Below are 24,207 nucleotides of genomic sequence, written 5' to 3'. Positions count from 1 at the left end.
AATCGCATGACTTCACTAGTTAACTCACGATTAATCACAAATTTTATATTGGTTCTAATACAATAAAAAAATTCTAGGTTTTCATACTCTTGTTAACATAAGTGGGAAAAAATGTTAAACTAATAGAAATAGTTCAAATGAATTTTTGACGTCTATAGCTGTCAAAGGCAGTGAATGAGTTAACAATAACAAAGTATTGTAAAACAATCAAATGGGACCAAAAATAACAAAAAAAAAATTTCATCATATAGTTTTCAAAATTAATCTGTTATTGGAATTTGATTCTGCCAACTATCAAAATCAGCATTAGCCTAAAAAAAATCCATATCGGTTGGGTTGTAACTCTTCTTCGTGTGTCTGTATTCTGTGTCTGTGTTGTACTGCCCCCTTGTGGCCAAGGCACACATACCAAAAGAAGCACAATGTCCAGTGAACTGAAACAACAAAAAAGGTCCAAAACGGTTTAATTATTTACTTTCTATTTAGTTATTACATGACTGTATGTATTTATAAAGTCAAATATTTTTGCTATTTTTCTTATTCAAAGACATTTATTTTGGACGGGAAGGTAAAATGGGATAATGGCATTTCCATTCTTTTCAAAGAGGATTTGAGAGATGCGTTTTGAGTTACGAGTTACGACTGTGGCCGTGGATCAAATTCAGCTTGTATCTCAAGGCACCACTGTGTATAAACAATACGATGGTCCAAGCCGCTGTCATTTGGAAACCATTTAGCCACAGGGCAGGAATGGGAATTTTTTTATTTTTGAGGGTTCGATCTCTTCCATTCTAACATGGTCAAAATATGAGTTTGTAAGTGTGTCTAAAACAAAAGTAATTCTTACCTCATGCCGCAGAAAAAAGAAGGAAAAAAAATCAGCAATATTTAATTGTGATTCAATGAAATTTTTGGGGCACTTTCGTTATTCTGACTGGGGGTGTAACGACAAGTGATGAGAATCCGAAAGTCGCTTTTGATCTAAAAAACCGTCCTTGAGTCGTATAAAGATGTGCATCGGGTTGTCTTTTTTTCGGAGAGATGCGCGCGCCTATTTCTGAGCGAACCTGTGCGTGCGTTGACACGCTCAATGTTGACCTTTGTGCTGCCTCTGTTGGCTCTGGCGTGAATCGGCCAGCAACCATTTTAAGTGCAAAGGAAGCTTGCATGTTGCACGCCAAGCCACGCAAATATTTCTTTTTTTGTTGTTGCCACTTTTCATTATGCATTTTTGTATGTTACCTGCCATTCATTTAGCAAAGAATTGTTCATTTTGACACATATACAATATACTGCCATGATAAATGTCTTTCTATATGACGTTGGTTAAACTGCCACAGTGAACTGCACCTTGACAACACAAAAAAACGCACCTGCCTGTTAACCTCACAAGAGTTTTATTTTCTTCCCCTGTACTCAAATGTGATTCTTATTCCATCACTGTCGATATTTTTTTTGAAGGTCACAACTTGGGCATGAAGTGGATCTTAAAAAGTCTGCACACCCCTGGTCAAATGCCAGGTTTTGTGACATAAAAGATTAGACCGGGATAAATCATTTCAAAGATGCAAGTACCGTAAAAATAAGCACCTGCGAAATGGTGGTTGCATAAATGTGCACACCCTTACATATTTGGCAATGTGGATGTTGTCAGAATGAACCAATCACATTGGAACTCATTTTAAATGGGAGTTGGTAACAATGTTTATTTTAGTTATTTAAAACTAACAAAAAATAACTAAAATGAAAAAAATAAAATTTTGTTCACGAAAAAAAAAATGCTTTTAACAAAACGAAAACTATAATTAGCAAAAATGTCCTTCGTTTTAGTTTTTGGCTATTAATTGAATGCATGAGCCTTTGGGGATGATTTTAAATGTGATTTTAAGTAGATTTATTTTTGATATTAACCGGAATAAGGACGTTTGAAAGTGTGTCACACAAAAGTGACATCATCGAGCAGCAGCAGCCAATAGAAAAGCACCTTCAGATGATGTCGTTCCATGTTTTTTTTTAAAATAAATATTGTGCATTATTTTTTTTTTAAACTAAAACTAATACTGAAACTAACTAAAGCTAATCATTTATGGAATAACTAATAAAAACTAACAGAACCACCCTGAAAACTAATTAAAACTATCTACATTTAAAAAACAAATCAAAACGAAATAAAAACTCACTAAAATGAAACTTTCCCAAACTATAATAACCCTGGTTGGTAAACACCTGCCACCATTTAGAGTGCCTCTTATTAACCCCAATAAATTTCAGCTGTTCTACTCTGGGTTTTTCAGAATTAAATTTTCACCCAGTTGAGTTGTACTAATTATTGCTCACGCCATTTTATATATCACCAAAAAGTAGCATTTAAACGCGGGAAGTGGGGGGTGTGTGGACTTTTTATATCCACTGTATGTTGTACAGTCACCTGCACAATGGGAAGAATTGTGCCTTTTAGTTGTGGGTTCTAATGGGTTAAAGCATACTATACCGTACAAGGAAGTGCGCTTGCAAAGAGGCTAAAGTCCATCAGAGGAGGGGAGCGAGAATCCCGGAAACACACACGCTTCCTCAAGGCAAATGTTTTATTTTTATTTTGACTTGTAATCATAGTTACAGCGTAATTGATACGGAATGGACCCACACAGACAAGCATCAAGTGACTACGAATACGCTGAAGGTGTGTCATTCTATTTTTCCAACACTAAATATGATATATATATTTTTTTTTTGACCTGTTTAAAAGCCTTCATTGTCTTGCAGTGGAAGATTACGTGACCCCCAACGGCCGGGGGTCACTGAGCTTAAGACGCTCTTCATCTCGAGGGTCCAATCGCAACTACCCTCACTTCAACTGGAACTCGGCAGCCACAGATGAAGATGATTATGATGATGATGATGTTGATGGCTACACAGAATCAGAGCCTCGGGAGCTGCGCACCATCCCTCTGCCCATGGCGCTGAAAAGGGCTGTGAGGTGGGAAAACATTTTTATATATTTTTTTATTATTTAATTTAAAAAAACTTTTTTTTTTTTTTTGCTGCTGTTACAAATGCCAGAAGTGTTGCAAAAATAATAAGCTGAGGTAATTAGAGAAAAAGCCTACTAGAACATCTGAAGTTTATTTTTGGGTTAATCAGAGGCATTTTTAATATGCTAAATGTAATCGGTTAATTCCTGGTATTTGAAAAGGGGTGTGTAGACTTTTTATATCCACTGTCTCATTAACTCTCACTTGCACCCACAAATGAGCTTATCAAACAAATCAGATTTATAGTCAAGTTTATTTACACTACATTTAACTAGATAGTCTTTTTTTTTGCCATTTAAATTTGCTCCCAAAGACGTATAAATATGTTATATTTTGAAGGTTTTATGTGATATTTTATGTTTTTTTTAAAATGCTAGAGCATACAGAAGGCTTTGAGATGCAGCATCTCAACGGCACAGAACGGTTGAAGAAATGGTAGTTATTACAAAAAACGGCCAGCAGGTGGCAGCAGAGTATAAGAGATCAACCGGGGGCCATGTTGCAAACAAGCTGATTTACCCACAGTTCTAAACAGATTTGTGAATAATGACGAAACTTAGCTATATTCTAATGCTAATTGCTGCAAAACGGAAACAGATTGATATATATATATAATTCTTGTCCTGATGAAAGAAGAGACTCTAATCTTTCTTTTGGTAGATTCCATGTTTTTATAGCAATAGAACACAATATTCTGTGGGCCTTGAAAAAACTGTCAAAATCCAATAAAAGAGCCGGGAGCGAAGGGGATTGCTTCAGTGAAAATGTCTGGGAGTGAATGAGTTAATTGCAATATCATATGGAGAAAAAAAATAGTTTCTCTCACCGTATGAATACAGTCGTAATCTATTTGTGCATTGTCTTCTGTCACTAGGCAGGTGCAGGAAATGCAGGTGCCCGTAGCCTCCTCCAGGATGTCGTCGTGGAAACAAAAGAAACGCAAAACCCTCAAGAAAATGAAAAATAATACCAGAGAGTTCCTAAACCTCTTTATACTGTGGAGGAAGTCTTTGCAGCAGATTGGAGGTAAAAGTACACCAAGTATTTTGTTTAATTCACTCAGTTAAGAATTCCACACTTTTTACAGTATTTTTTTTCTTCAAAATAAAATGTCCATATTGAGAGATATTGTATACATTTGTTGACCAATTCAAAGCATTTGATGTCTCAGATTCGACATTTACTGTCATTTCCCTTCATTTCATTTCGGCTTTTTTTTCGGCAACTTTGTGGGGTTTTTTTTATCCTCTCAGGGAACTTTGGCGGAGGAGTGCAGTCTTACTTCCTGTTCCTGCGTTTCCTGGTGGTTCTTAATTTTGTCTCTTTTTTACTGATCGCCGGGTTCGTCTTCATCCCCAGCATCGTCTTCAGATCTGTCGACAGCGGCCCCGCGAACAACAGCGGTATGCGCGCCACTCAGCAACATGGAGCGTGTGTGTGTGCGCGCGTGTTGTGTACACACGTTGCACTGTCCGCGTGCGTGCGTGTGTGTTTTGCAGGGCCGGCGGAATGCATGCAATACGATCCCAATCCTCACGGCTTGGTGGTGTTCTATAATTACATCCTTGACTTCCTTTCGGGAACGGTGAGAAACTCAAGTCACCCCACACAACTTGATCATGTTGAATAACAATTTAATGGGGACTTCGATTATGCTCATAATTTTGACCGCTGGCAATTCTCATAGGTGCAATCTAATAATTTCAAGAGCTGCTTTAAAAAAAAAAGTTTTACTAAAGGTTGCGAAACACTGATCTAAAGAATTGTTGATGTGTCTCTGTGCTTTTTGAAGAGCTTTTCTCTAGGGATAGGCCGATATGTTTTTTTTTAGGGCTGATACCGATTATTAGTAGTCAAGGACGCCGATAACAGATATTTGGAGCCGATATTCATTTTCACTAATAGGGAAAATATTGGCTTAAAAAATATTGGCTTGAAAAAAATAATTATAAGTTTATTGAATAACTTTTAGGGTTCGTAAACTTTGGACTTAAAAAAAAATAAAAAAAATTTTAATATATAATTTTTTTTAATCCAACAAAAAGTAGCATGTCTTCCAAAGTTAAATAAAAACATAAGTAAATAGCTCCCTATTGTTTGCTACAGTAAATAAAGTATTACATTTTACTCATCTAAGTTTTGATTTTAAACAAAAACAGAAGGTGCAGAGAGTTCCCAGGGTCAGAAGCATCTATGAAAATTTTAATAATTAGTTCCATGTTTTTTGTTTTTTTCCCCTGAACACTTTTTTAAATAGATCTATTATCGGTCGTATGATTCTTCAAAAATGGCCGATGCCGATATGTGTCAAAATGCTGAATATCGGCGCGATAATCGCTCTATCCCTACTTTTCTCCCTTTGTTCAGGGTTTCATGGAGTATTCGTACCTTTTTTATGGCTACTACAGCAACTCGCTGGTGGTTGACAACGACTTCTCCTACAACATCCCGCTGGCCTACCTCTTCACCGCCGTCTTCTACTTTGCGTTTTGCCTCATCTGCATCATGGCTCGGTCGGCCACCGAGCAAACTTGCATTTGCCTCACGTTGTGTTTATTTGAAAAACGGAATGTCCTCTTCCCGGCCGCTCTCACGCAGGATGGGGAGCGCGGCTCGAGTTGCCGTGGCGACGGGAGGCAGCGCCGTGGGCAACTACAGCAAGATCGCGTTCACGGGATGGGACTACGGTTGCCTGGGAGAACGAGCGACCAAGCTGAAGCAGAAGAACATCCACTACCAGCTACAGGTCAGAGGTCAGAGGTCAGAGGCGGGACCACATTTTTGGTGACTCCGTAAGAGCTGACCCACCTTGCATCTTAGACCCTGACTCTTAAATGGGAAGTCAACCCCCCCCCCCCAAAGATTTGCAGCCCTGCTAGTTCCAAATATGGTATTCTGGTTAATATTGGGTTAGTGGAATATGAGTTAAGCAGCAAAATACAGCTGTTTTTATCCATCTGAGGGGGCGGCCATTTTGCTACTTGCTGTCGACTGAAGATGACATCAATGTTGTTCAGGTCTCAGGTAACAGCCAATCGCAGCTCAGTTTCGGAAAACAGGTGAGCCGTGGTTGGTCGCTGCCTGAGCAACTGTGATGTCATCTTCAGTCGACAGCCGGTGGCAAAATGGCCGCCCCCTGAGATGGATAGCTCACCTGTTTTCTGAAGCTGTGCTGTGATTGGTTGTTACCTGAGACCTAAGCAACTGTGATGTCATTTTCATTCGACAGCAAGTGGCAAAATGGCCGCCTTCTGATATTGTGTTAGTGGAATATGAGTTAAGTAGCAAAATCCTGCCGTTTTTATCCATCTCGGGGCGGCCATTTTGCCACTTGCTGTCGACTGAAGATGACATCAATGTTTCTCAGGTAACAACCAATCACAGCTCAGCTTCAGAAAACAGGTGAGCTGTGATTGGTCGTTGCCTGAGCCCTGAGTAACTGTGATGTCGTTTTCACTCGACAGCAAGTGGCAAAATGGCCACCTTCTGATATTGATAAAAACTGCTGGATTTTGCTTCATAACTGATATATTAATCAGAATGTCATGTTTAGACTACTGGGGCTTCATAGAACATATTATTGTCTATATATATATAAAAATAAAAAAATACTTCTGCTTTAAGTTTTTTGAAACCCTAATTTAAAATCTGAATGATTGGACAATCAACAACTTTAAAATGCTTAATGAACAACAACAAAAACGTTTCTAACTGAACACACTTTTCGTAGTCGGTCATTTACAACCGCTCCTTAACAACATGACATTTTTCTGTATCATCCTGTCTCGTTTGTTTTTGGTCAACTCAGGTGGACCTGGAGGAGCAATCCCGGAAGAGGAAGGCAGCCGCTCTGACCACATTCCAAAAGATAATCTTGTACTTTGTTCGCATCTTGATGGCTTTTGTTGCTTTGGGGCTCATCGGCGCCGCCTGCTTTGGCATCTTTGAGGCCACTGTTTTCAGTCAGGTAAGCGCTCGTGACTGGCGCACGTGGTCCGGATTAAATGGACGACGTGTAATTGTTGTTTTGACTTTCGCCCCCCATCACAGAAGAGGAGCGGTCAGGAGGGGATTCTGGGTTTGATCTTTGAGTATCTGCCCTCCATTGTGATCACGGCTGTTAACTTCCTGGTGCCGCTTCTCTGTGACCAGATCGCGCTCGCCGAGCGATATCCGCCCAGCACCACAGTCATAATGGCCCTGTTGAGGTTCGATCCCATCGTTTGTGGGGTTGACTTTTTGATGTGGAGAATTTCAGACAGAAATCCGGTGTCACGCGGCAACTCCTCGCCAAGCCACTTCTATTTCACAGGCGACAATGAACTGTATAATTGAACGTGCTTGTTGTCGTTGTTATGCTATGTCAAGACTATGCGTGACGTATTTCAACTGTGTGTATTATATTAACTCATTCACTGCCATTGACGGTTATAGACGTCAAAATTAATTTGAACTATTTTGATTAGTTTAACATTTTTTTCCACTTTTGTTAACAAAAGTATGAAAACCTTGATTTTTTTATTGTACATTTAGAACAGATATAAAATTTGTGATTAATTGTGAGTTAACTAGTGAAATCATGCATGCAATTACTTACGATTACAAATTTTAATCGCCTGACGCCCCTAATTTTTAATAATCTTTTCTATTAAAAAATGTAATTATTTGAAAATAATAATAATAATCTTTCATATTTAACAAAAGATTTTAATTATGTTTTAATAATCTTTTCTTTAATAAATATATATTTTTTAAATATTTTTTTTTAATAATTGTAATTATTATTTTTTTATTGTATTTTTCTTTCGTTTTTTTAATTATTATTATTATTATATTTTTTTTATCATCTTTTCTTTAAAAAATATATATATATTTTTTATTTTCAATCTATTCTATTTTAGAAAAAATATATTTTTTTATTTTCTTTAAAAAATATATATGAAAACAATAATAATCTTTTCATAAAAAAAAAGAAGAGATTATTAAAAATTAGGGGCGTCCGGCGATTATTATTTTTTAATCATAATTAATCGGATGACTTCTCTAGTTAACTCACGATCAATCACAAACTTTATATCTGATCTAAATGTACAAAAAAATAATAATCCCAGGTTTTCATATTTTTGTTAACAAAAGTGGAATTTTTTTTAAATTTATAGAAATAAAGTGATTTTTTTACGTCAATGGCAGTGAATGAGTTAAGACCATGCGAAGCGTATTGAGTTTAAAGTGCGTCAAACTAATCCTTCTCAAAGCTGTGTGTCGGCATAACAACCGGACACCTGAGTATGTGGCCTTGTGGGTAGGCAGATAATCCAATGAATAGAATAATAAATACAGTAAAGTTTGCATTGAGAAAAACTGTGCACTAGTTTTAAAACACCTGTATGCTACTAGTTTTTATTAATTGTGTCATTCAAAAATTCATACAGTAGTGATTATGGAAACAGCTTTCCGTAATAATTGCATTCTGTCATGTTCAGGGCGGTGTTCTTGCGCTTGGTGAGCTTGGGAGTTCTGCTTTTCACCCTGTGGGGTCAGATCACATGCCAGGCGGATGCCAAGAAATGTGCGGTGTGCCAGTACAACCACGAGGAGTACCCGGTAAGCAGACACAAAGGAAATACCACATAACAATCGAAATATGTCATTTCTAAATAACAGCAGAGTGCCCTAAAGTCCAGTTTAAAAAAGTCATGCGATTAATTACAATAAAAAAATGTAATCACCTGACGCCCCTAATTTTTAATATTTTTTTTTAAACGTGAGTTAACTAGTAAAGTCATGCGATTAATTACAATTAAAAAATGTAATCACCTGACACCCCTATTTTTTTATATTATTTTCTTCATTTTTTTCTTTTTAAATATTTTGAAAAGAAAAAAATATTAAAAATGAGGGGCGTCAGGCGATTAAAATTTGTCGCATGACTTTACTAGTCACGATTTTATATCTGTTCTAAATATACAAAAAAAAAATTATAGGTTTTCATACTGTTGTTAACAAAGTGGAAAAAAAATTTAAACTGATAAAAAATAGTTCAAATTAATTTTTGACGTCTATAGCCGTCAATGGCAGTGAATGAGTTAAGTACATGAGCATTTTTAATACATGTGTCTATACTACTACTGAAAGTGGAAGTCAAGTCAAACATTTTCTTTATATGTTTTATTTGCCCTCACATGGTATTATGATGAATATTGTGTTTGTGGTACCTGAATTAAGCAGGAAAATCCACCTGTTTTATCAATCTCAGGAGGCGGCCATTTTGCCTTTTCCTCACACATGCTGTCCACTGAAAATGACATCACATTGTCTAAGAACTCAGTTTACGAATGTGAGCCCTTAGGCACTGTGATGTCATTTTTCGTCGACAACAAGAGGCTGTACAAGACAAAATGGCTGCACCGTGAGTACTTTTACCAACTCAGCAAATTTGTCAACAAAATCCTGTTTGTACGTCAACATCGTCGATTTTTATTTTTTTTCTAGTGCTGGGAAACGCGAGTGGGACAAGAAATGTACAAGTTGATGCTTTTCGACCTCATTGTCACCGTCGGTGTACTCGGATTGGTGGAGTTTCCACGCAGGTGCACTTCAATAATTGGAAATACTGTCTCGTCTCACATTTTGGTGGAATCCTGCAGTATTGCGCTTGTGGTTGTCAGGATGCTGGTGGACAACTGGTCCAACAAGGTGGCTCAATGGGTGGGCCGGCAGGAGTTTGTGTTGTCGGCCAACGTGCTGGACCTTGTGTACGGTCAGACGGTGGTCTGGATTGGGGCTCTTTTCTGCCCCCTGCTGCCCGTCATCAATACAGTCAAGTTTGTCATTCTCTTCTATTGCAAGAAGGTAACCGCCATATCAGCATTTATTTATTTTTTTTTGGATTTCTAAAAAGAGCAAATTAGTACATGGACCTCGGGCAGGATCTAAAAGATTTATTTCCATACTCGTCAACATCCAAGCGGGTCCGTCGTGTCCTCTCAGGTCACACTCTTCTCCAACTGTCGGCCCGCGCTGAAGACTTTCCGCTCCACCACCTCCACCTTCGTCTTTTTGGTGGTGCTGCTGTTCGGATGGGCCATGGCCACTCTGGTTATGATCTACAGCGTGTCTGAGTGAGCAGTAGGATTATTATGTCCTAGTGTTAATGTTATCGAAGCGTGTCAAATGGATGTTGCCGTTCGCTTTTTTTCAGGATCCGTCCATCTATGGGCTGCGGGCCCTTCCGCGTCTTCCCGAACATGTGGGACATCGTTCCGACATCTTTCCACCGCCTCTCGCAAGTCACGCAGGAGTTTCTCTTCTTCGTTGGATCCCAGGCCTTCTCCATCCCTCTTTTCGCCTTGTCTTGGTCAGTGAAGTTGCACATGAACGCCAGACTATATATAACGTTAGGCCTAATCAAATGAGGATTTCTAAAAACAACGATTACATTTTTTTTTGGGGGTAGGAAGCTAACATCTGATTTTTGAAAATGTATCAAAACAAACTGCCAAAGTAAAAATGCTAGCTATCACCACTGATGAGCCTAATGTGAAGGTGGTTTGTTTTGAATATTTTTTGCTCGAAGTGTGATGTTGGTGCTTTCTTTGTTGGTTAAGAACTGTTGGGTCTTTAAAGAGAGCTAATAAATAATTGCTATAAGGTGCAAGAGTTCCTAATATTGTGCCTATTTTATGATCTTTTCGTGCAAAATGATTCTTTTTGTTTTCTCCCTAACAGCGTAGTGTTGGGTTATTTCATTGCTCTGACTGCTGTTTACGGTAAAAGTGTTACTTTTCTCAGAGCTCAACTCAAACAGGTAAGATGAGGTCAATCTGTATTTTTTCTTATTGATCAGTTTGTCCATTTCTGTCCCTTTATGTGAGGTCCTATTCCTTCTTATTCTTCTTTTTTTTCACAGGAGGGCCGCGACAAGCAGTTCTTGGTCAAACAGATTGAGAATCTGAGTCGTCAACTTCAGATACCAACAAAAGATTTTGCATGACAAACCTTTCCCCATTGTAGACTCTTTAATCGCTGTTAATATATATTCATGATACTGTTATTAAAAAAGAAGAAGACTTGTTTTGACTTCATTTCGTTCGTGTGCCAGTCATTTAGAGTTTACTGTTGTAGGCTACACTTCATTCACATCTATGGACAATTTGCAGTCATGCATGTTTTGGAGATGTTAGAGGGAGCTGGAGTTTCAGGAGAAACCCCAAGCAGACATATGGAGAACATGGAAACTCCTCACAAGAAGGCCACAGCCAAGATTTGAATCCCGAACTGGAGAAATGCTCTTAACCACTATTTTATCATGCTCTAGTTTAAAATAAATGTAGCTGGGGTTTTTTTCAGTGCGATGGGGAGAAGAAACATCCAAAAGTGCAAATAAATATAGTTAATTTATCATACTGCACGCGTTTACATTGAGTACGTACGTCTTGGTTCGTTGGAATAAATTCAACGGCATATAGCGGCATCTAGTGTACAAACGGTGTCGTTGCAATGACGGTTAATGTTTACTTCCGGTGTGGTCTTCCGGTGGCTAGCTAGCAAAAGCCTTCCTTCCATGTAAGTTCTATCTATTTTTATCATATTTTCACCAGTAGTGTATTAAATGTTTACTTTTTGTGTGTCAGAGGACCTTTAACAACCTCTAATTTGTCAGGTAAACTTTGAGATTAGCTAGTATCTGTTAGCAAATCTTTACAGAAGAGGAAGCTAACGCAATTTTTTTTCCGCCTGTTGTCGCCTATGGAAAATCACCTGAGCATTTATTCCAACAGGAGCGCGTACTAGTGCATGCAACATAGGCGGAAACCGTTTGGGAGTCTTATTAGTTATGTTTTATGTCCAGCATAAGGTCCTATTAGCAGGCTTAAAGTTGCACTAGTGGCAAAAACAGAGCCAGTAAGACGCAGTTGTTCTACTAGTGCGCTGGGATTGTTTTACGAGTCAGGACAATATGCACACTAAACTACTACCTTTGGCTGACTAGTACACAATTAAACCTTACTAGTACACTACTGTGATGCACTCGTAGCACTACTTGGTCCAACTCGGAGGCATGTCATGCACTAGTAGCATCCTGGACCCTACTAGTAGCACCATAATGCTTATTATTAATAGTTTAGCCTCACTAGTAACATGTAGTTTTACTGCTGGTATTAGTGTGATGAAAAGTCATACAGTAGTAGAAAAACAACAACATTAAGACACAGTTTTAGCACAAAAAATATATATGACAGTTTATGTAGTGTTCGATTATGACACTCCTTGTTGACATGTTTGTGAATTTGTGTTGAATTGAAATGTTTAACTTCTTCCTTTTCACCACAGTCGATATTCAGCTTGCGTGCTTACAAGCTAACCAGCAGCCTCCGGGGTAACCATGAACATTCTCCCCAAGAAGAGCTGGCACGTTCGCAACAAGGACAACGTCGCCCGGGTGAGGAGAGATGAAGCTCAGGCAGCCGCCGAGGAGCAAGAGGCCAAGCGGAGGGTGGACCGTGCGGAGCAAGAGGTGACTCATTCTTAGAAACTGGTTTGATATACCGAGCAGCGTAAACCAATCGCAACGCAACCCATTTGCCTAAAAAATTGTGAGCCAAGAAAAATTCTATTTTGGTGCGGCTCCAGAATCATTTGACCTCCAGGTCCCGGTTATTTGCCTTGGCGGAGGTCCGCGCTCTGCCAAGTGTTCTCATCGTTCCCTCAACTTTCTCGCGCATCGCAGGCACGCACCGAGTTTCTGCGAAGGAAATCCCGAGCCGCTCTGCAGTCGCACGCGGGAGAGAGCCAGGAGGTGAAAGATGAGGAACAGAGTGGAGCTTTGGAGCATCTCAACCTCTTCCCCCTCGAGGAATCTGTGGAGAAGAAGGACAATGAGGAGTATCTCAAAGAAAAGAAAGAGGAGCAGGTACAACTGTATGCTTCTTGTTTTACTTTGTCATTTCTGTTCATGTTATATGGCAACTAAATTAATCAAATAACTCGAATCGATCGATTAGAAAAACCGGAGCTGACTACAGTTAGCTATATACTCATTTGCCGACGCCCACGTCACTCACCGGATCAGGCCCCGCCTTTTCAAGCCATACATACTCAGAGTCACAGATACTACAGTAGAATGGGAGTGGTTACCACAAGCAGGCAAAAATAATAACTCACGTGCACATTATTGTTTTTATTAATGCAAATTCACTTATTAAATAATTCACAAAATATTAGTTAGCTGCATCCCGAGTTAAGCCATATGACCTTTTCTGTTGGACATTGTAGAAAAATGTCTGAAGGATTTAATATGGGCTGTCCGTGTTCCGTCTATTTCCAGGAGAAGCAGGAGCGCGCCATCGGCTTACTGGTGTCCCTCGGACCCCAGCCGGGGACCGAGGTCACGCCGTGGTACATGAAAACTGGCCAGGAGAAGGAAGATGAGAAGAAAGAAAAGGAGAAGAGGAGCGAGCTGCGGAACGACAAGAGGAAGGAGTTAAGCGAGGAGGAGCGGGAGAAAAAGGATCGGCGGCTGAAAGACAGTTTGGACCCGCTGAAGGAGATGAAGAAAGTTATGGGCGTCTCGGCCACGAGGACGCACAAGAGCAAGAAAAAAGACAAGAGGAGCAGTGGGGAGAGGTAAGGTGATGGAAGCGGCTTATTTTTCTAGAATATAAATTTTTTATAATAATTTATTGCTTGCTTGTAAATAAAAAAATATATACAGAAGAGGACCTTGAAAAAAATAATTCCACAGTAAATCGCAATTTTTCAAAACCGTCCAGCCCTATGACTAACGCAGCTGCTTGCCTTTTCTCTCGCCAGCTCAATAGAAAAACTCCGAGCGGAGCGTTTGCAGCGCGAGGCGGACGAGCGGCGGCGGGCCCAAGCGCTGCTGGCTCAGCGCAACGGCAAGGACAAGGAGTCGGGCAGGGAGGTGACCGAGCGGGACCGGCCGTACAACAGCGCCTACTTCCCCGAGCTGGCACGCAAGCGGCAACGGCGTGACCGAGACAGCTGGAGGGACGAGATTTTAAAATTATGAACTTTGACATTCGACAATTGCGGATGGCGTTTGACGCACAACGTATTGTGTAAATATTTTCTTGAGGGGAAATGAAAAGTGTCACAATCAGTGTACAAAGTTTTGCCTGATTTGTTGTTGTGCCACCTTCAGTCAAACACACAAATATGAACAACGAACACCCAGACGCTCTCACTGAAGTCAGGGCCACACCCCTTAAAGGCACGGAACGGATGAATGGCACGATCAGTCCCTTTAGTGGAATATTGTTATGAGATTGACTGAATTAAACTCGCCTGTCAAGTTACCACTGTTGTGTTGTTAAGGCAGAATTGAGTGCGGCAGCTTATTATTATTATTATTATTTTCTCTGGTGAAAACTAAGCATTAGGTAAGATTTTATTTAATTGACACTAGGTTATGTTTTTATGCGTTATTTACAAAAAGTAAATTGATCTTTTTTTTAGCTCTGTCACATTTAAATATTGAAAATTTACAATAGTGGTGCAATTATGTAATCATATAGTAATAACTTAATTAAATAGAATGTTAAGAATTAAACAGTTTGTACATCATGATATATTTCATGCTTTATTTCAATGGCCATTGTGCCGCTCCAGCTGGTGTCTGCGCCTCTGCCACCAGGGGGCAGTTCAATATATATGTACTGTATGTATTTACCCGAAGAAGACAGCGCTTCACTTCTTCCACGTTTAATGTGCCAACTAGTTTAAAAAAATCGAATTGAGCTATTTACCTAAAGTCCCTTTGTAACTTGATATCTTCTTTAAATGGCCCCATATAAGGACAATAACAAGTATCATTCCAGGACATGCGTCTTGTGGGCGTGTCCAAATAGCAGCGTCAATATTAGTATCTTTCTTAAATTCATCCCACTCATATATTATCGAATCAAAAAATGTCTAAGCGCTATTAATATGTGTAGCATGAGCTAAAATATAAATACTAGTACATTTATTTTATCCTCGCGCGGCGGGAGCCATGACAATGCTCGCCGTGTGTGTGTGACGTCATCCGGCGGAGGCTGTGGATGCATTTTTGGGGTTGGGGGGGCACACGTAGAAAAGAGGTGGGGGTGACTGTGGTTGGATGTTGTCATGTATGAGCAGCCTGAGGATGCACAATAGCGGGTCGAGATCACCAAGCTGAATTGCGGATTAGAAGAGGAGGAGGAGGAGGAGGAGGAGGGGGGAGGAAGGCTCTTTTATCCCAATACGAAAAAAAAAAAAAAAACCGAAGGAAGGAAGGAGACAGACCGGGACCGGAGGACACCGATGCTGTTGTTGTTGTGGCGGCGACGATGCGGCCCCACTGCTGGCTGATGGTGGCTCTGGCGGGGGTCATGTCGTACATCAGCCCGGAGAGAGCGCTCGGAGCGCCGCAGAGGGAAGGTGAGTCGAGTCGGTGGAGGGATGGAGGACGGAAGGAGGGGGTTGACTCGAATAGCTGTCAGCGAGGCTGCAAAAGGGGAGGGGGGTGTCTTTATTATGCTTTATTATCAACGTGGCCGTGAGATAATGCCAACGATTATTGCAGCAGGAGAATGGTGCATGCATGCAGTGATGCAAATAAAACGGAATCGCGGGGGGGAGCTTGCAATGTTGGGCCTCAACATCGATGGCATTAAAAAAGGAAAAAAAGACACTTGGATTATTCAGCCTTTGAAGCAATGCTGGCTAGCGTCTATTTTTATGAATTTATCCCCCCCTACGCCCCTTTTGCAAGATTGGCAGAGTTGTGCAATATTGCATGTCTTTGTGTTGTTTTGATAAGAAGGCACTGCTGGGGCCTGACGGGAAAGGCCTTGTGTTAGCTTAGGTTCGATTCCTTTTTATATGCACTGTGTTTGTCTGACATAAAAAGACAAAAAAGATAATATGTACTCAGAGCTATTGTTTATGATGCTTGTATACATCCTGTGCTGCAAGGGGGGGGGGGGGGGGGGCATGCTAAAAAAAAAAAAGGAGGCAAGATGGACTATGACTTACCTTGATGCAAAAATAATCTATGATTTATTTCCAATGCGACTTCTTCCCAACTCAGCAGGTCGTCGTCATCGTCGTCCACGTTGCTTGAAAAAGTGTCAACTTTTGCATGGAAACCGCACGCAACAAGCGTCACTTGACATGTCACACGTTTAGCTCAGCAACATTTACTCTGACGCTATTTCTGGAAGGGTCATGCATTTTTAAATGTACTCTGAAATTTATGCATGCAGTGTTGACAGTGGGGTGACCTTGCCGGTGACTGTATTCATAAAAATCCACTACGGTGGCGCCGTTATGAAAACATACAGTAGCAATACAATTAAATAGAATGTTAAGAATGACGCAATCGTGATTTCGTGCCTCATTTCAACGGCCACTGTCCTGCTCCGGTGTGTACTTCGTGCCAACAGGGGGCAGTATGTTTTATACATGCTGTATGTATCCACGCAGAGACGACTGTAAGCTGCAAAAATATTAGTCGATGTATACAGTTGTATTTGAGTTCTCCATCCCGGAGACCCGCTGCATTCGCAGGGTCCACTAGTCCAAGTATTGAGCCTCTGAGTTACCCTTAAAAACTCATTCAAAGCCAAAAATGTGTAAATATGATTTTTAATACTTTGTCTCTGCAAAACTTATTTTTATGTTTTTTTATGTTGTTGTTTGATGCAGCTTCTGACATGAAGAGGTCGCTTAAAGCAATGGTAGTTATTACAACAAACGCCCAGCAGGTGGCAGCAGAGTATAAGAGCTCAGCAACCCGCTCTTTTTGCCAGTGTTTTCTACAGGAATGTGAATAATGATGAAACTTAGCTATATTCTAATGCTAATTGCTCCAAAAATGGAAACAGATACAAATGTACTTTTTTTTCTGATGAAAGAAGAGACTCTATTTTTTCTTTTGGTAGGTTCCATGTTTTTACAGCAATATTCTGTGGGACTTGCAAAATCTGTCAAAATCCAGTAGAACTGCCGGGAGCGAAGGGGGTTGCTTCAGTGAAAATGGCTGCGAGTGTATGAGGCCACCATAGTTAAAAAGAAAAAAGAAAAAAAAACGAAATAAATTCCAGCGCATTCTGTACAAATCTGATTGACGTCGTCCAGCAATGGAATTTGGTGGTGAACCGACGACCCCCTGTATACATTGACGCTCACCATCTACAGATGTCACCATGAGGGTTTAACCATCCTGCCCCCCCTTGCCCCTTTTTTTTTCTACAGATGGGTCACTCCCCACAAACGACCATTTTGAGGTACAAATGTCCACATGTCCCGCCCCCTCCCCCTTTTCTCTCTCTCACCTGACTAGTCAACCTTTATTACGTCATTTCTTTTATTCCGGTTTCCGACCCCCTTTTTCCACCTGATTAGCAACACCTGACCCCCCCCCCCCTCCCTCCTTCCTTTGCTTCTTAATTGTGAGTGGAATGCTGACACTTCCCTCTCCTCGTGCTTCTTGTCCTTATAGTGGAATGAGCAGCTGCTACTTTCAAACTTCAACTCTTGATTCCAGTTTTTTTGTTTCTTTTTCCAACCTTGGACTTTCCTGCTTCCCACCTGAGTTTAAAAAAAAATAAAAAATTAAAAAAATCCCCTGATGCAATCTGTCCATTGGAGTTGACCTCAACCTGCCGCTGTAGGACAACGCTCCAATGGCTAATTCCTCCCTCCAAGACAAAAGAGCCGTGTAACACGATTTCACACCTTTATGATTCCGCCAAGTCTTGTTTCTTCAAACCTCCTTTAAAAAAAAAAAAAAAAATCCCAGAAAATCATGAAGAAGCAGAACTAAACTACCCGCTTTGCTTGCTGTGTGCTCCTTTCAGTTTCTCAGAGCCGGACGGCGTCGCTGTCTCCGCCACCTTACGTGGTCATCCTCATCTCGTGCTCTGGGCTCGTCTCCTTTGTTCTGCTGCTCCTCACCTGTTTGTGCTGCAAAAGGGGAGGAGTGGGATTCAATGTAAGTCCGCCTCGTTCAAAGTAGTCACCTGGTTTACATGCACTAACTAGTGAAAGGACAGGATATTAAAATTACTTACTAAGATTACTAAATAACTTTTATATAATTTTTTTTTTACTCATAATCAAAATATTATGTATAATAATAATAATTATTAGTGTTATTATTTTTAGTTTCATTGTTTAAATACATTATTGTTGTAATTATTAACAAAAATAATAATACTTATTATGAAATAAAAACAAAAACGTGAGTTTTGTAAAACAATACTCCAAATTCTATTCAAATTTTGTGAAAATCTATGAAAAATAACACTTTGCAGTTGTAGTTGGCTAGTAAATTTGATTTCTTATACCGGCAAGTTATTTATCATTGTTATTATTAAAATTATTATTAATAATAGTAGTAATAATGATGACATAAATATATTAAGACAGTAATCCAAAAATTGAAACATAATTATATAACAAAATATTAAAGATATTAAATATTACTGAAAATATATATTTCAAAGTGATATACAGTATTATTAAAGTAGTTAAAATATTCCTAATTTTAAAAATGTTGCTTTTTTTTTTTTAATGCAGGCTGATTAAAGCCTTCTTAGATTTTTAGTATGTAATTGTCAAATATAGTTTGTTTAAAAAGTCAATTTTTGGTAATAAATAGAACAAATACAGTAGATGATTAATAGATTTAAAATATTGTAAAAAAATAAATAAAAATAAAATAGAAGCATTAATTAAACATTTAAATTAATCATTTCCAATCGATGTATAGTAGGCTACACAAAATAGATTTTGGATGGACTGCAATGGGTTTATAACCATTCCAGGGTGTACGCCGCCTCTCGCCCAAATTCAGACGGGATTAGCACCAGCAAAAAATGAATGAATGGATAAATAAAAATGTCAAATCCACAAACCGTGCGTAGATCAGAGGTGACAAATCTGGGTCCAGAAAGTAAAAACCCTGCCACAGTTTGTCTTTAGCCCAAGTGCTAGCTAGCTAGCTAGCAGGTAAACAAGCTCCCGGGGAGCTAGCTAGAGAGCTAGCTCGCTAGCACCTGATGTGAAGCCAAACTGTGGCAGGGTTTTTACTTTCTGGACCTGGATTTTCCATCTATACTTTATATATTGTATCCATAAAATATTGTTGTTGTTGTGTTTGAATTGCAAATCAACAATGACCAAAAAATGTGTCATTATTAATCCTTCATGACGACTGCTGATGTCGCAGCAGGAAAATGTCATCTTTCATATCATTGCCTTCCTTTCAGGAGTTTGACAATGCGGACGGGGAGGAGTGCTCGGGGGGGTCCAGCCCCATCCAGGAGGACAGCCTGTCGTCATGCCCTTCGCTACCGGAAGTCTACACTTTGCCCGTCAGGGAGAGGCACAACTGTGCCGCCCTGCACGATGGAGGTAACTGACATAAAACCCAGAAATAGTCTTTACCAATTTTTTTTTTTTTTTTCGGATGTGGAAAAGTTTGAGTTATGAGTTCTCATTTGTGTCTTGTTCTTTTCAGACTCCAAATCTCAGTGCTTCAAACGGCATACGTTGAACTACCTGCAGGAGATTGGAAATGGCTGGTTCGGAAAAGTAAGATGGCGGCCTTTCCCAAAAAAAAATAAAAAAAATCCCCAAACTCATTCCAAGCTGCTTGAGTCTCCAACTCGATTGTCCGACAGGTGATCCTGGCCGAGGTGCTGTGCGACTGCAGCTCCTCGCAGGTGGTGGTGAAGGAATTACGCGTCAGCGCCAGCCCGCTGGAGCAGAGGAAGTTCTTGGCCGAGTCGGAGCCGTACAGGTGAGACTCCGCCCCCACTACTATTACGCATTTACGTTAGCAGAAGCAGGCCTTACTTAGAAAACAGATAACCTGGATTTACAAGATCTTGAAATGAATTCAATCCCATCAACTCGTTCAGTTCAAATGGACCTTTGACGTCGATAGCCGTCAATGGCAGTGAGTTTTTGTTATGTGTTTTCAAAGAAGAAACTAGCACTGTATTGTAAAAAAAAAAAAAAAAAAAAAAAAAAATTGCTTTTAACTCATTCGCTCCCAAAAACATATAAAAACGTCATATTTTAAATATTATATATATATTTATATGTTTTTATGTTTTTTTTTTTAATGCTAGAGCATACAGAACGCTTTGATGCAGAGAATGCTTGAAGCTATGGTAGTTATTACAAAAAACGGCCAGCAGGTGGCAGCAGAGTATAAGAGATCAACCAGGGCCATGTTGTAAAAAAGCTCTTTTCCCCAGTGTTTTAAATAGATTTGTGAATAATGACGAAACTTAGCTATATTCTAATGCTAATTGCTGCAAAATGCAAACAGATCTAAATGTACTTATTTTCGTGATAAAAGAAGAGACTGTAATCCTTCTTTTTGGTAGGTTCCATGTTTCTATAGCAATAGAACACAATATTCTGTCGAAATCCAGTAAAACAGCGAATTAGGGTTGTTTCAGTGAAAATGGCGCATCTTTAAATGATATTCCCTTAATCTGTCCGGTCCAGTGAGAGAGTCACTTTAAAAACAAGCAAGCGCTTGTTGCCAGGCAGAATTCAAAGTGCTCAAGTTTACAACAGCCTCATACACCTGTAAAAGTGCTGCGTTAAAAATACGCCATTATGGGTTAGTTGGGTAACCCAACATGTTCCTAAAGTTGGACCGACCCGGCCCGTGGTTCTTGTGGCTCGGCTGGGCTGGCTCATGGGCGTGTTGGGTTATGAAATCAATGCCGTTTTTTTATGTTGTGGGCGGAGCATTTCATTTCTTCTTAATCTAGTGTTTAGTTAAACTGACCCAATACAAATCAATTATTCATGAATGAAATACGCATTGTCAAGAAAGAAGCGCGAGAAGTCGCATGTTTGAAAGTGCAAAAGCTGCGGTAATATTCCAAATATTCCTGTTCGTGGCGCATCCATCAGGGAGCTGGCCCTCGCCCGGTAAGCTTGTGCAATTTGTCCAATCAGAGAAAAGTGGGCTTTTAAGGAGGGGGGAGGGGGGGGGGTCCTTAGAGACGATCCAAACTGGAAATTGCCTGCGCAAACTTGTGTCGTGCATTAGTGAAGGTCAGAAGACGCAGGATCGAGAATATCAAGCAAGAAACCCACCGAGAGACATCGTGCTGACATTTAAGACATTTATATGTTATATAAATATATATATATTTATCTCACCCTTCCCTTTTTGACACTGCGCCAAACTTGCCTTTGATGATCTATTTTTAGTCACCTATTTGACCTTTTCTTTTTCATTTATTTTTTAATACCAAAGTCTGATTTGTGTCCACATGCAGGAGTCTGAAACATCCCAACATACTTCAATGTTTGGGCCAGTGCAGCGAAAGCATCCCTTTCCTCCTGGTCATGGAATTCTGTCAGCTGGTAAGTAGGAAGTTCAACATCAGCAGTGGCGGGCCGTCGTTTTTCATTTGCTACCTGGGCCTTCAGTGTGGATTCGCCCGGAGTAGTTCAGAATCGATACTTATAGCATGGCAAAAAACATTTTTTTAAAAAACATGTAAATCAAATATACAGTAGTACACAACTGTATTGTGGCTTAATATTTGCAAATTTGCCATTTTACAGATATTTTTTTACTTTTTGAAAAAAAAAGGTGCTGTTTTTGTGCTCAAGCCAAAAGCAATAAGAGTATTTAACGCCATCCCGGTGGCAAGTTTGTGTCAAGGCATTATGTTAAGGTGAATTGAGGAGGTCCATTTCAATAAAAGGAGTGCTTTGTTGCCATCTTGTGGTATTTATAGGCAATTGGAAAAAAAATGTTTTTCAGAAAACACAAAAAAAATCTTTTGCATCTTGAGGAGATGATTTAAGCAAAAAAATAATAATTTTTGCAAAAAAAAAAATGACAGGCCATTATATATATTAAGAGTGTGACTATATATTTTTTTTAAATCCCAACTAAAATTAATAACAACTAAAAGGAAAACCTTTTCTATTTTTTAACTAAGAAAAACTTGCTCTGAAATAATTATTATATATAAAGCATGCATTTAAAAATATTGTAATTTTAAAAAATAATAATTATGAATAATAAAGCTCTAAAAAATATTTTTTCACTACAGGTGGGTCTAGATCATAATTGTGGCATAATTGTGAGGACAAATTTGAAATCTGCTTGTTTAAAGAAACAGTCCCATTGCTAAAATAGTTCAAATGTTATTGGCCGGCAGATTAGTTTGGCATGGCAACACATAGAGGCTGAAATCTGATTGGACCAAAAAAATAATATTAATAATCGTCCACATGATTACTGGAAACAGAGCAACCAAGAGAAATGCTTCGAATTTAAGAGAATAGACTCGAATGACTAAATGCCATCTCATAGAACAAATATTAGAATTGATGTTGTAAATGTAGTTTCGTGCTTCCGATACTGTTTCGAGTAGTTGAGAAGGCCTTGCTGGCCATTCACAAGCGCTTGTTACCATCAAGTCATTAAATGAGCTCTTCTGGGGCGTCCCTCCGCACCCTTTGCCGATGTCCTTTCTTTGCAGCCATTTTACACCCTTTTTATATAATCCCCCCGCTTTGTTTGTTGCCCTTCCTCGCAGCCCTAATGACTTTACACAAAGACTGCCAGCTCATTATTAATTCCTGCGGCGCCCTGGAAAACACATTAAAAAAAACAAGGGGGGCATATTTACAGCAGAAGTGGGACCCGTGCCGTGTTCATCATCAGCGGCACAAACACACACACACACACGCGCTTGACTTTGTGTACCGGCAGGGTGACCTGAAGCGTTACCTGCGAGCCCAGCGCAAGTCCGACGGGATGACGCCGGATCTGCCAACGCGGGACCTGTTGACTCTTCAACGGATGGCCTTCGAGATCACGTCAGGCTTGCTGCATCTTCACGAGAACAACTACATACACAGGTTGGACCTTACACGCACAATCTGACTTCTACGGTCAAGACACAATTTTGATCGAGACCCACACGTAGTGAAAATGTATTTTTATAGCGTTATTATTAATAATTATTAGCATTATTTTTTATAAATATGTTTAAACATATTATTTATATATAATAAGTTTTTCTTAGTTTAGAAAAAATGTATCTGTTTTCCTTTTTTTTGAGTTTTTATTAGTTTTAGTATTAGTATTAGTAGTTAAAAAAAAACAACTCTGAAAATAAATAAATAATAATTCTGACTTCTACAGCGAAGCCACACTTTTGATCTAGAACCCGTAATAAAAAACTTTTTTTATAGCTATATTATTAATAAAAACATTTTTATAAATATGTTTAAATATATTATTCATATATAATAATTATTTTAGAGCAAGTTATCCTTATTTTTGAAAAAAATTAAAAGTGTTCCTTTTACTTTAGTTTTTAATTAGTTTTAATATTAGTTTTTTTATATCATCACCCTCTTAAAATAATTGCCAATGTAATTTTTTTGCAATTTATTTTTTGCCTGAATTGTCTCCTCATGATGCAAATGGTTCAATTTTTTGTGTTTCCTGAAAAATCTGTAAAAAAACCCATTTTTTTATTTTAAGTATGATAATTGACAAAAAGACAAAAACAAAAGGACATTTTGCTCAACTGTTTTTATAGATAGTCTTAATCAGTTGTATAAACATAAGATGTTTTAGTTTGAGTTATTTTGTTAGTTTTCCTTAACTATAATAAAACGTAAATACATATCAATAAAATAATAAAAACACCAAAATGTTCAAGAAGAAGAGTCTGTAACGTATCCCTGGGGGATAAACAGGATTCACAAAGTTATTCCTTATGTGAAATGCTGATTGTGTTGTCTGTAGTGATCTGGCTTTAAGGAACTGCCTGTTGACCTCCGACCTCACTGTGAGGATAGGCGACTACGGCCTCTCGCACAATCAATACAAGGTATGCACAATGACAATGAGCTTTCCATCGCTGACTATAAAAAGTTCTTAATGCCGATGTACCTTCATGTATGCGTGCAGGAGGACTATTACCTAACTCCCGACAAGCTTTGGATTCCTCTGCGATGGATCGCTCCCGAGCTCCTGGAAGAGTACAGGGGCTCGTTAATTGTCACCGACCAAACCAAGACCAGCAATGTGTGGTAGGTTCTGTTAACACACAACAAATCATCAAAATTTGTAAAATATGTTTACAGTGTAAAAAAAATGTTTTCAATGTGGACTGTGTAA

General features: G+C 39.2%; 3 protein-coding genes and 1 long non-coding RNA gene across 7 annotated transcripts in view; 3 read left to right on the top strand and 1 right to left on the bottom strand.

The window, feature by feature from the left end:
* The first annotated feature begins 52 nt into the window (after positions 1 to 52).
* Positions 53 to 11,116, top strand: tmc4 (transmembrane channel-like 4). 2 transcript variants are annotated; one of them, XM_086077539.1, is made up of 16 exons: positions 53 to 2,680; positions 2,764 to 2,977; positions 3,907 to 4,058; positions 4,286 to 4,435; positions 4,532 to 4,617; positions 5,400 to 5,545; positions 5,631 to 5,778; positions 6,841 to 6,999; positions 7,083 to 7,240; positions 8,516 to 8,636; positions 9,525 to 9,622; positions 9,701 to 9,884; positions 10,023 to 10,153; positions 10,234 to 10,389; positions 10,761 to 10,839; positions 10,942 to 11,116. In XM_086077539.1, the coding sequence occupies exons 1-16, from the start codon at positions 2,635 to 2,637 to the stop codon at positions 11,023 to 11,025; spliced, it is 2,112 nt and encodes a 703-aa protein (XP_085933665.1). In that variant the 5' UTR covers positions 53 to 2,634; the 3' UTR covers positions 11,026 to 11,116. The 2 variants fall into 2 exon arrangements, with proteins under 2 accessions (XP_085933665.1, XP_085933666.1); XM_086077540.1 differs by lacking the exons at positions 10,761 to 10,839; positions 10,942 to 11,116 and having other exon boundaries at positions 54 to 2,680; positions 10,001 to 10,153; positions 10,234 to 10,383.
* On the bottom strand, positions 9,692 to 16,405 carry LOC147172809 (uncharacterized). The gene is made up of 3 exons (XR_015095309.1): positions 16,053 to 16,405; positions 15,321 to 15,522; positions 9,692 to 12,892 (listed from the first exon to the last, which is right to left on the bottom strand). It is a non-coding gene; the product is annotated as an uncharacterized LOC147172809 (long non-coding RNA).
* On the top strand, positions 11,514 to 14,621 carry leng1 (leukocyte receptor cluster (LRC) member 1). The gene is made up of 5 exons (XM_086077541.1): positions 11,514 to 11,597; positions 12,366 to 12,549; positions 12,763 to 12,945; positions 13,360 to 13,658; positions 13,845 to 14,621. Exons 2-5 carry the CDS (start codon positions 12,418 to 12,420, stop codon positions 14,062 to 14,064), a joined length of 834 nt encoding a protein of 277 aa, XP_085933667.1. The 5' UTR covers positions 11,514 to 11,597; positions 12,366 to 12,417; the 3' UTR covers positions 14,065 to 14,621.
* The window catches only part of lmtk3 (lemur tyrosine kinase 3), a 21,046-nt gene continuing 12,087 nt past the window's right edge, over positions 15,249 to 24,207 (top strand). For all 3 annotated transcript variants that reach the window (XM_086077538.1, XM_086077537.1, XM_086077536.1), the window contains exons 1-9: positions 15,249 to 15,455; positions 17,879 to 18,012; positions 19,292 to 19,436; positions 19,543 to 19,616; positions 19,706 to 19,824; positions 21,332 to 21,419; positions 22,786 to 22,934; positions 23,833 to 23,917; positions 23,998 to 24,119. In XM_086077538.1, the coding sequence (XP_085933664.1) occupies positions 15,365 to 15,455; positions 17,879 to 18,012; positions 19,292 to 19,436; positions 19,543 to 19,616; positions 19,706 to 19,824; positions 21,332 to 21,419; positions 22,786 to 22,934; positions 23,833 to 23,917; positions 23,998 to 24,119 (1,007 nt within the window). In that variant the 5' untranslated portion in view covers positions 15,249 to 15,364. The remainder of the gene's footprint in view (positions 15,456 to 17,878; positions 18,013 to 19,291; positions 19,437 to 19,542; positions 19,617 to 19,705; positions 19,825 to 21,331; positions 21,420 to 22,785; positions 22,935 to 23,832; positions 23,918 to 23,997; positions 24,120 to 24,207) is intronic.

The sequence above is a fragment of the Leptonotus elevatus genome, chromosome 6, assembly GCF_054856555.1.
Source record: "Leptonotus elevatus isolate MCC_2025b chromosome 6, RoL_Lele_1.0, whole genome shotgun sequence".
In the NCBI taxonomy this organism is placed as follows: domain Eukaryota; kingdom Metazoa; phylum Chordata; class Actinopteri; order Syngnathiformes; family Syngnathidae; genus Leptonotus; species Leptonotus elevatus.
Note: the sequence above shows the minus strand (reverse complement) of the source record. Positions and strands in the feature narration are given on the sequence as shown.

Coding starts and splice junctions, on each gene's coding strand:
- tmc4 (XM_086077539.1), top strand. CDS start 2,635: ATGGACCCACACAGACAAGCATCAAGTGACTACGAATACGCTGAAG. Junction 4,618..5,399: donor TTGACTTCCTTTCGGGAACG/GTGAGAAACTCA, acceptor CCCTTTGTTCAG/GGTTTCATGGAGTATTCGTA. Junction 10,840..10,941: donor TCAGAGCTCAACTCAAACAG/GTAAGATGAGGT, acceptor TTTTTTTCACAG/GAGGGCCGCGACAAGCAGTT.
- leng1 (XM_086077541.1), top strand. CDS start 12,418: ATGAACATTCTCCCCAAGAAGAGCTGGCACGTTCGCAACAAGGACAAC. Junction 12,550..12,762: donor TGGACCGTGCGGAGCAAGAG/GTGACTCATTCT, acceptor CGCGCATCGCAG/GCACGCACCGAGTTTCTGCG. Junction 13,659..13,844: donor AAGAGGAGCAGTGGGGAGAG/GTAAGGTGATGG, acceptor TTCTCTCGCCAG/CTCAATAGAAAAACTCCGAG.